Source organism: Nilaparvata lugens, chromosome 5 (assembly GCF_014356525.2).
Source record: "Nilaparvata lugens isolate BPH chromosome 5, ASM1435652v1, whole genome shotgun sequence".
Taxonomy (NCBI): Eukaryota; Metazoa; Arthropoda; class Insecta; order Hemiptera; family Delphacidae; genus Nilaparvata; species Nilaparvata lugens.
This window is the reverse complement of record NC_052508.1, coordinates 67,852,959-67,865,478: the sequence shown is the minus strand read 5'-3', so window position 1 is coordinate 67,865,478 and position 12,520 is coordinate 67,852,959. Positions and strand designations below refer to the sequence as shown.

The 12,520-nt window shown below is 31.0% G+C and overlaps 1 protein-coding gene across 1 annotated transcript in view; it reads right to left on the bottom strand.

Annotated features, from left to right (window-relative positions):
- Window positions 1–12,520, bottom strand: part of LOC111047863 (protein dachsous-like) — a gene marked incomplete in the record, with an annotated part of 507,664 nt that overhangs the window by 26,024 nt on the left and 469,120 nt on the right. The window contains 2 exon segments of the mRNA XM_039429132.1: window positions 6,204–6,482; window positions 9,144–9,573. Of these exon segments, the coding sequence (XP_039285066.1) occupies window positions 6,204–6,482; window positions 9,144–9,573 (709 nt within the window).

Sequence of the window (12,520 nt, the reverse complement as noted above, 5' to 3'; positions counted from 1 at the left end):
CAGGCTTAAAGCCCAAAACTGTTCCTTTCCCAAATTTGGATAGAAATTGTCGAAAGATAGGTTATGTTTACACTTCACGATTTTTGTCCAATATTAAGGATCATGTCTTAGTTAAATAAGATTCAATAAATTGGGAATTTCCTGTTAATTTATCAAAAATCTCAAGGACCTGAAGATCCTTAAATCATATATCAATCTTGAGATATTAAGGATCATGTGTTAATTAAATAAGATTCAAAAGTGAATTTCCAGTTGAATGAATTAAAAATCTCAAGGACCTGAAGATCCTTAGATCATAGATTAATCTTGAAATATTAAGGATCATGTCTTAATATTAAATAAGATTCAATTGTGAATTTCCTGTTGAATGTATCAACAATCTCAAGGATCTGAAGATCCTTAAATCATAGATTAATCTTGAGATATTGAGGATTATGTCTTAGTTAAATAAGATTCAATTGTGAATTTCCTGTTGAATGTATTAAAAATCTCAAGGACCTGAAGATCCTTAAATCATAGATTAATCTTGAAATATTAAGGATCATGTCTTAAATCCTATTCAATTGTGAATTTCATGTTGAATTAATTTGAAATCCTAAAGACCTGAAGATTCTTTTAATCATAGATTAATCTTCAAATATTAAGGATCATGTCTTGATTGATAAAGTTAACTGTAAATTTCCTCTTGAAAAAACTTAAAATCTCAAATTTATCTCATTGATACGAGATTAGATGAATGATAAAAAGTGGGTAATTATGATTTGAATGGAAGAAATGATGAGAGGTGTTGCTTGAAGTGCTGATGTGTGATGATTGCTCAAGTGTTTTCACGACCGTCAACAAAAACCGTCTTGTATTTGCTCCAAAAATGATGTTGACAAAAGAATAGGTGTGTTGTGATACGGCGGCGGTTCACAGAGAAAAATCCAGAATAAAAGAGGTAGACGAAATTGGAACAGGGGTTATCATCTAGATCGGAAGTCGATAAAAAACTCGAGATCACGGTTATATTCTTCCGGTGACATATTATTAGAAAGGGATAAAAATACCGCTGAAACACTGAACATTTGAGGGGTAGCCTATGTTCGTTAGGAGTGTCGCGTCTGCAAAGATGAGACCATTGTCTTCTGCGGCGGGTATTTTGTGGAAGAGATCCTTTGAGGGGTACACACTCACACAAACACACACAGTCAGGCAAAATCAAACGGTGAGATGAATAAGAAGAATAAGATGTATGCAACAAGGAGAAGGGAAGAGATGAAGAAGAACAAGATGGAGAGAGACAGCAGTAGTCCGAAGAACAATGCATCCCATTGTGTACAGTCCACACACACACACATGAACTGCAGTATGTCTGGTAGGTGCACACTGGTTATGGAATAATAAGCGATATGTCCGAAATCAATATCAAAACACACACTCCTCTCAAGCAGTCAGTAATTGTCGCATAAATATTTCAAAATTAGAGATTTATATTCACAATCTGAATTATAATCCACTTATATAGCCTACATAACTGTGTTAATATTATGATGAAGCAGATTCTATAATACCGCCAATTGCAATGAGGCACAGTTAAACCAAAGGCGTTATAAAGGTTCACCTTTGATTTTTTATTCTTTATTGATTGGATTCTTTTTTATTTATTTCTTATATTTATTTTTGTATTTTGTTTTTGGCAAAATAAATTCATTCATTCATACAATAAGTACATCATCAAAATGATAGGGAGAGAAAAAATAAGGTAACCTTGTGCTATTCCTCTCCCAGATTTAGATGAGGTTGGTTACACATAGTCCGAAATAGGTTAAATCTTGTAGTTGTTCACTTCACAAGATTTTCAGTCCCTAATTATTTTCACAAAGTACAGTTTTAAATTTAGATGATTTTTTCAACTTTTTGGTAAGGGCTAGTCTTATTTATCAAGAGATAAAAAATCACTTGAAAATGGAATAAATATGTTGAAAAATGTTGTGAATAAATTTTGTTAAAAAAGGTACTTGGATATTTAATTTCTTGATAGGTACACCTTTATCTGGTGAGGTCCACGTTATAATGTCACAGTATTTGATTAACATTGGTGTCGCTATCCTTGTCTATCATTCGTCACAGCAGATAACGCTATCCTTTTATAGCTCCACAACGCTGCCTGATCGTTTTTCAACAATGTAGAAAATATAATTAAATAACAATATAATATATTGTATTTATATTATATTTTTAATCTCAACTATGAAAACCTATTATTTAATCTTTGTCTGTGAGGTCCACGTTATAATGTCACAGTATTTGATTAGCATTGGTGTCGCTATCCTTGTCTATCATTCGTCACAGCAGATAAAGCTTTCCTTTCATAGCTCCACAACGCTGCCTGATCGTTTTTCAACTATGTAGAAAATATAATTAAATAACAATATAATATATTGTATTCATATTATATTTGTAAATATAATTATATTATATTTAATATAATATTGTAATTATATTATATTTTTAATCTCAACTATGAAAACCTATTATTTAGTAATTGAAAAATATATTTTCTTGACTAATAATATATAATATATATTATTTATTCCAAACAAGGATGGATATAGTTATTATTACATCAGATATACTGTTAACCGTTATCCTCCATAGAGGGTAGTGGCAAGGTAGAGAATCGGAAACACTGTTCTCTTATCTTTCTCCAAAGATGGACTTCTTATAACGTGGACTCCACTATAGTTTAAACTGAATTCAATCAGCTGTTGGCTTGAACTCAAAATGAATCACTTTATAACAAATGATACTTGATATAGATTTAATCCAGTTTAAGATGAAATTATTTATTTATTTATTTATTTATTAGATAGAGCGAACAATACAATAGTCGGAAAAGAAAAAACAGGCTATTGCCCAAAACTTCTTCAATTTCCTGATTTTGTCACAAATCGTCCAAATATTATGTAGGTTATGTTCACTTCAATTTCAACACCAAATCTTCAATCTGAAACTATGAATCAGAATAAAACAAATAATTTCAAATTTAGATAGATTGATAATGAAAATTCCGTTAAAACAAAAACCAAACTTCAAATATTCACAAAATATAGAATAAAATCACTTAAATTTAGTTTCAAACACTATAAACACTACTTCACTATGACGCTAGACGCTATGGGACACAGTGAGGCCAAATACAATAATATAATATAAAAGTGCACCTTTGAAGGTCCTTTTACCTTTCTACCTCCAAGGTATTATAATCTGCCTTAAGGCCTTACGCCTTTGTACCTTTTATATATTTATATTATGTAAGCAGGCAACCCGTGCTCCTCAAGGGCCCAATTAAAAACTTGACAAACTGAAAGCTTGACTTACTGATCTCTTGAAGAATTTGAAATAGGCCTATAACCATCCTCGATGAATTGAGAATCTATATGCAAAATTTCAAATGAATCAGTTCAGTAGTTCAGACATGATGATTACTAACTTACTAATAAATAATAACTAACTGACTAATAACTTATACCCCAATACATATCATTTATATTTATTAATTGAATTATCTATGCATATTAAGAAATTATTCAATGCATAAAACTTCATTGTTTTAATTGTATTGAATGTTATAATATTCTAATTTGTATTGTAATTGTTTTTTGATGAATAAGCTTTGATTTGATTTGATTTGATGCGTCATTCGTGAATTTCCTATTCCGTACGTTTATAAACCAATTCTTTTCTTTATTATATATTATACATGATCTATTTGAGAGAAACAGATGCACTGTGCCATTACAACGATGATGAACAACCAAGAGAGAGACCAGGTAGCTTGAAGTAGCCAGGGAGACTGCCCACCCTGAGCCAAGTTCCCAGGTAGCGGCTGTTCAGAGTCTTACCGTACGCAAATCTAGCTGTTTTATTTATTGTGACTCGTCCTCAATATTATCAGCGACATAATCTCTCGCGGACAGGCCGCCAATGCAGCTTTGTAGTCAATGACTGCAGACGATATTGTGATCGTTATCTCAGGGTTTCTACCTTCTGGAAGTTGAAGAGTACCTACTTGCAAACGTATTTGCACGAGGTTTGAAGTGGGATTAGACTTCCGAATTCCCCCACGTTACATCCACTCAACAGTTCAAAAATCTCCAAAGTTTCAACAAAAATTATGCTATTGATTATGTAAGTTTTAAGAGAGACGTCAGTGCCGTTTGCACATTGCCAGTTTAAACTAAATTTTATCTTAAACTGGATTAAATCTATATCAAGTATCATTTGTTATAAAGTGATTCATTTTGAGTTCAAGTCAACAGCTGATTGGATTCAATTTAAGCCAAGGTACCGGTACCTAGAATACAATGTAGAAGCAGTGTGTGACTATATAACCTTATCTTTTGGACAACATTAACATTTTATCAAAATTTTTGGAGAGAAATAGTAAAGGCTTAGCCTAGTTTTTCCTCCAATGTCATAATTGTATTATGATTATAGTATTTTATACAATAAATAAATAAAATAAAAAAATGAATAATAAATAAAAATGTATTCTAGGTACATTGGTTTAAGCTTTCAATGTGCAGCTCTAAGAGAAACACGCTTCTGAACTAGTTTAAAATCAATTTGTGATAGTGTTTGCAGACTATATAATGTTTGCTGCTCTCATAATCTAAGAACTATTTGGGTCATCAATGGATGCACTGAAGTTTTATAAAGTTAGGGCTACTTGAATTGTTAATCTATATAGGAATAATTTCGTATCATCGTTTTTTCAAAACTTTTTTTATAGAAGTGATTATAAAAAAGTATTGAAAAAGGGTACTATGTGAATATGAATTGAAGTTTAATAGTTTTGGTAGGGCTACTTGATTTGTTGATTTATATAGAAATAATTACATATTACCGTACCGTTTTTTCAAAACACTTTTATAGAAGTGATTATATAAAAAATTTTGAAAAAGGGTAGCCTACTATGTGAATATGAATTGAAGTTTTATAATTTTTCATAGTGTAAGATGTTTAGTAAAATAGAAACTAATGGTTAATCTCAGAGACTAGTTCTAATGACAATCAACATAAAGAAAAATATACAGTAACTGAAATAAATTAACTGGTATACAATAATTGTTAATTGTATAAATCATTACCTTATTACTTTCCATCTATGAGACTAGTTTAAATGGCAATCAGAACTTATTTACAAATTTAAAAATAATGATTTTGGCATGTATCTCCATTTTTCAAAACTTGTTTTATGCCAAGGAAAATTTCAATCAGTTCACTTCCAATGATACTATTCATACATATTTGATATAAGACATGATGGCTTGGTAACACCGAGTGTTGGACTAAGCAAAACACTGAAAAGCCACAGTTATCTACAAAGTAAACTGTATAACAAGCTGCCTTTATCCATTGGATTGTAGCCGCTGAACATTTTTAAAAGAACTATTGCTGGATGGCTTAAGGTTAGAGGGTTTTACTCAACTGATGAGTATCTAAATAGTGATGATTTTATAAATGTGACAAATTGACTCAATTATTTTAAAAATGAAAATATTGTTAAACTGACGATGACTATCGTAAACTTGTTTTATTCTGTGGCAAATATAGATATTGTATTCTTGTATAGCATATACATTGTAATGGTGATGATATTGAAATCAACATAAAAATATACAATAACTGGAATATTTTAACTGGTATACAATAATAATTATCAGTTAATTATTTTTCATCTTGTTGAGATGTGTGAATTTTTTATCCTATCGTTTATTTGTGATATGTCGTTCATATTGTGAATTGGAAGAAATACAATTTTTTGGAATAAAAAGAATTCTTGAATTATTTTTGAAATAATGATTATTATTAAACGAAAATCCAAATTAAATGCTGTAATTCACCCCGAAGACTTATGCTACTACAAATATTGTCAACCAGGTAAACAGCTAGATGGAAATTCGATGAGCGCTACTATTCAAATTTTTGAATGATGGAAATTCGGTGAGCGCTACTATTCATTTTTTTGTAAATTCGAATAATTACAGACAATGATAACAAGACCATGTTAACCAGCTGCTGACTTTATAACGCGGATCTCACTATACATATCTTTTTTTCGCGCCTCATATTTGTTGAATTGAATAAATTTTAATTGAAAAATTAAATTTAATAAAAATTATCTATTAAATTACTTAGAATGGTAGGCTACTGACCCAGTTGTAGTGATAACACCAGTGCGGTTATCTATGCGGAAAAGAGAGTGGCTCTCATTGGCTAGCGAGTAGACAAGGCGAGCGTTCAGACCGATGTCGGCGTCCGTAGCGCGCACTGCAAGCACGACCGAGTCGGGTGCCGTGTCCTCCAGCAGTGTGGCCGCATAGCGTGCCTTTGCGAAGCGCGGGTCGTTGTCGTTCTGGTCGTCTACGGTCACGGTCACGTTGCAAGTCGCCGACAGACCGCCTCTGTCCTGAGCTCCGATCACTAGCTGGTATCTGCAAAAATCAATCAAATTTTTTCAAATTTAAATTTCATTTATCCAAACTCACAATATTTACAATCAGAATCAATAAGAAAAACAAAAACACACAGCTCAGTAAGATAAAAAATTATTAATAAAATAAATACTGGTATGTTTTATTAGAAAGAATAAATTTGTGAATTGCCATTTTATATTGATTGCCTTTCAATAGATTTTTTCTATTGCCTTACAGAACTAAAAATTGGACTCAAATTCAAAAGTGAATGAAACATAACCTACTTTTTGAACTAGTGTATGAATCGAAAGTGGGGAAGAAACATTTGTAATCAATTTGTTTCTTTTTGTGGAAGATGTGTATTTTTGTTTAGATTGCTTAATGGCATAAGATAATACTATTTATGTAAGTAGCTCTATATAGTACTTGAAGCAGCTGAATCGTTTTTCTTATATATTTTCTGTAATTCATAAGACGAACCACTCCTCGACGCAGGCCTAGCCTAATGAGGAGTGCACTTGATATTTTTTATGTTTTATGCTTTGTAAAATTGTACAATGAAGTGAATAAGTTATTATTATAACAGTTTTGGGCTGTGCCTATTGGCCCTTCCCCAGTCATTCTAATCAATTGTATTTTTTTGATTGTATGTTATGTGTTTTGTATGTATGGTATTGTGTTTTGTGTATCATTGAATGAATAAATGTTTAATTCATTAATAAATAAAAAAATGAATAAAATAAGAAAAAAGTTAACATTTAAAACAAATAGCACTCACTTTTAACAAACTTATTGATTTAATAGATAAATAGAACAAAATATCACATTTGAATAATAAAGAGTAGGTACAATCCAATATTCTTAGAACTAGAAATATTATTTTTTAATCATCGGCAACATCAACGAAACCATAGTTTAAGTGCTGTTGACGAGTAACAAATCAATTATTTGTCATTAAGATAAGAATGTTTATTTCGCCAATATTACATAGTTACAAAACATGAATGATACATACAAAATGCATAATAAAAATGTAAATTATAATAGATCTAAATGATTTGGCACAGCCAGCAAAGTTAAACTTGTGCGCTAGCCAGTAATTATTGACCAGTAATTTTAATTTTACAATCAATAGATCCAATTATACCAGGTGTTTCAAAAAGAAACCAATTTTAAATAGTTATATTTATTTTTGAAAAATGGTGTACACAAACCAATTTTACATAAAATTACTCACATAAGTATCAAGCTTATGATGATGTATTATAAGTGTTCTATGTGTCCTCCTTTTGAAGCTCGGACGACATCTATTTGATACAATTAACGTTTTGTACAGCAATGTGTGAATGAAGAATTTGATTGATTGATCTAGACGGTAGCAAAATTTATCACAAACAGAGGAACAACGTTAAAGATTGTGTTTATGTTTCTCTCCCTTATTTAGCACTTGATATTGAGGAGCTAAAAACCAGGATAACTGATGCAGTAGCTACAGTCCAGGAAGACAGACATCTTGCAGTCTGGGATGAGTTTGGCTACCGTCTAGATGTCGTCCGAGCCTCAAAAGGAGGGAACATGGAACAAAACATTTGATTGGGATTTTTGTTTAAGAATAACTATTCTTTAATTAGCATCTCTTTATTATCATAATAATGTAATGTTCCTGTATTTATCAATAAACTTCTCTGGATGTGTCGTCCAACATCCAGAGAAATTATTATTATTATTTTTTTATTGTTATTATCATTATTATTATTATTATTATTATTATTATTATTATATTATTATTATTATTATTATTATTATTATTATTATTATTATTATTATTTGAACAAATAAAATTGCATTTATTTTTATCTCTAGCATTATTATGAAGTAATATAAGTTAATATCCCAGCAGTTGGTTAAACTCCAATTTCTATTAAATATTTCCTCCTAAGTAAATATACATTGCATATTGCAAAAGAAAGCTTAAATGAGTGTGTGTAAATAAATAAATTCTTAATAAATTCGGACTATGTGTTATCTAAATTTGGGAGAGGAATAGCACAAGGTTACCTTATTTTTCCTCTACCTAACATTTTGATAATGAAGTAGATTATTACATGGAGAAACAATAGCGTAAGTAGATATCCCATTACAGTAGTACATTATTACATAGAGAAACAATAGTGTAAGTAGATATCCTATTACATATCCCATTACAGTAGTACATTATAACATAGAGAAACAATAGTGTAAGTAGATATCCCATGGTATAGGGCGTTTATGTCGCAACTTTTACTGTTATCTCAAGCCGATTACTGTCGATTTTTACTGTTTTGACCAGGTAAGAGTGTATGAACGGCACAATATGAGAGACTACCAGCGTCATAAAGCTTCATAGGAAAAAATTACGTGGACAATCAGCTTGAGATAACAGTAAAAGTTGCGACATAAACGCCCTATACCATGGGATATCTACTTATACTATTGTTCCTCTATGGTACATATTTAAAGTATTTTAATAAAACAAAATAAAATCTTATAGCACCCTTTATTTTTAAAAAACGGTGCTATAAGATTTTATTTTGTTTTATTAATTAAAAAGTAGCCCATGTCAATGAGTGTTTTTAAAGTATTTTATTTTTAATGTATTGTATAAATGAATAAAGAATAAAGTGAGGAAACTACACTGACCTCGATTGGGTTTCGCGGTCAAGCGGTCTTGCGCTGAGTTCTCCCGAGTGCAGATCGACACTGAACTTGTTTCCCGCGTTGCCCGCCACTATACTGTAGGTGAGTTCCGCGTTCGCGTCGCGGTCAACGGCGGTGAACCGATGCACGACCGCCAGGTCGCTGTTCTCGGGCACCAGCAGCGGATAGCAGGCACCAGGACGGAACTCGGGTGCATGGTCGTTGACATCAGTCACCAACACGGACACCACGGCCGAGTCGAACTGACCGCTGCGGAGGTCGACCGCGTACACGGGCACCAGGTAGCGGTCCTGGGTCTCGCGGTCTAGAGGTGCGGCCACCGACAGCGAGCCGCGTTCCGCGTCCACTGAGAAGCGGTCGAACGGCGTGCCTGCGGGCAGTTGGTAGCTTAGGTTGCTGCTTCCGCCTGAACCTGGAATTAACATCAAATTTCATCACAATCATTGCTATATTTTTAACAAATCAAATATCAAAATCAAACCAAAGTTTATTCATCAAAACAATTACAATACAAATTTAGATACTATACTATAACATTTAATACAAATAAAACAACGAAGTTTCATGCATTGAATAATTTCTTAATAGGCTTAGATAAATTTAATGAATAAATACACACCCCACTATAAATGATATGTGTTAGGGTTTAAGTTATTAGTTGCTTGTTGCGTGTTATAATTACTATTTACAAACATCATTCAGTGATATAAGCTGCGTTTACACCAAAGTTATCAACAAAATGTTTATTTCTCCGTCCTTATAGATTCTATTAGATTGAACATAACTTATCATATTGATGATGAACTATGTGTTTGTCAAGTTCCGTTCAATCTAATAGAATCTATAAGGATTTAAGTTTTTCATGTTGATCTCCCAGAATTTATTGATTATTATTGTTATATGGGATTAAGTTTATTGTTTTTATATTTTTAAAATTGGTCAAATTATGAAAATTTTGTAATATATGAATATAATTAATTTATGAATTGGCAATATAAATAATAAATAATAAATAAAATAAGCTGTAACTTATATATATTTATTGGGTTTCAAATTATATTTTATTCGTTTTAAAATATGTTATCAAGTATGAATAATTTTATGTTGAATGTACATGACTGTCAATGCTTGCTGATATATAGCCTGTGATAAATGTTTAGATTGATTGAAAAAAAATTATTTATTTTATGAATTTTCTTTTACAAGAAAGTACTGATCAGAATGTATTGTTTCTGTATTATTTACTGAGGCAATAAATGCATTTTATCTGTGATGTATTTTTTAATGTATGACTTCAGGGCTACTTATATTTATTTATTACATAGAATTAAAGTAGCTTTTTTGATATTAATATAATAATAGTTAAAAATTGAAATTATAACTGCATTCTATCTGTTTGTCTAAGGCAAATTCCCTTTCACGCAAAGTAGCCTATTTACTAGAAGCAATTGTTCAAGTTTTTAAAAACAAATAAATTTAAAGATGTTGAAACCCTCATAAGATAAAAATTTCAACATGAACATTCAAGTCATTAATATTCAATGAGTCATCATTTCCTCAGCACAATTCCTTCCATTCTCAAAACTGAAATATGTATTTGCAGGCACGTGAATATCCGTTGGCGTACAGTACATTAATTACAAACTGTATTTTTGTATTATTACATAATAACATGTGCTGCTATGCAGAACTCATTCACTTTCCATTCAAAACATGTTCTATCCAACATTATTAAATAATCTTGAACAGCTTATAATTCATTTTAAATACCAGTTATCCTATTCGGGCCGATTTCTCAACCACGGTGAATACATTTGAAAAGCGAGTGCCACAGAAAACAATGGATAGATATGAATGAATAATAAATCATGTCGGATATTCCACCACCTGTTTGGCGTTTCGTAACGTGGGTGCAAGATCAGTAGTGCCACTATCACGAAAGTGAAAACGTGTATATAAATAACAGTTTATTAGAATTATAATGTTGGCAACATGTTTTTATATGCAGGTATGTTTGGTGTTGCATAGGTCAGTACCAGGCTACACGTTCTTGTTTACTTGAGTGTGTGTGAAGTTTGATAAGAATGGAACCGGGATAGAAGCCAAATAGAATCTAGCTCTATTGTGTGGTCGTGCCCAACAATGAAATTGAAATATTCCACGTCAGATTTATGCTCTCCTTTCAAAAATACATTCACTGAGACTTCAACCACATTCCACATAGATTCACAGGAGGCGATGCATGAAATTTTGAAATAAGTAGCCTACTTTCACTGAGACCTTCCAAGATTCAAGTTTATTCAAATGATAAAAACACAATGTTCAAAGTTATGGAAATGTATTTCTCCAAGGTTCAATAAATATTTCATTTCCTTCCAAAAATGTTGCAATTTCATTGACAATTGAAACCTAAGAATTGAAATTCAAATCAGACTTCTGAAAAGCCGTAAATTTAGATGAATAGACAATAACATGTCAGTTATATCCCTAACATTTGTCGTAGCTTACTTTCTCTCTTAACTTTCGAGTTTTACAATATTATTGAAACATAAAAATGAAAATTCAAATCTGACTTCTGTAGAGATAAAAATGCACATAAATATTCAAATTAAAAATAAATATAAATATAAATGCACAATTTATATTCAGAACATTTGTTAAATCATCTCAATTTGGAAATATTAAAATGAAATGAAAACGTTCTTCCGGAGTTGGGACTTTAAAGTCCTCTCTCCCACTCAACCTCAATTTCCTTATTTCGATGAGGGAAATGAAAAACTAGTGAAAATTGAGTAATGAAACAGTCAACATGAAAACGCTATTTCAATAGATCATGAATACAAATTTAATGAAGATTATTAATTTTCAGGAAATTGACTTGTTTTTTGTTAACACAAGAACTTAAATCATCTGGACTTGTTCATCTCTAAATACTGTTTTTTTCTTGATAAACTAGCAAATGATTAACTTCAATTCCTTTGATAAGTTCATGGATGAATAGAATTTGGTTGGTAGGATAATATATTCTATTGTACACAATTATAATACAACTATACAAATACATCTGTTATTGTAAGTATAAATTATTAAATGCAATAAATTATTATAGTTTCCATAAAACTGTTTATTATTTTTGTGGGTTACTTATTCTTGTACTTATACCTCACATAGTTTTTGATCTGAAGCTGCGTTTACACCAAAGTTATCAACAAAATGTTAATAGCTTAATCCTTATAGATTCTATTAGAAAATAAACATAAATTATCATACACATGAACATATGTGTTTGTCAAGTTCCGTTCAATCTAATAGAATCTATAAGGATTAAGTTATTAACATTTTGTTGATAACTTTGGTGT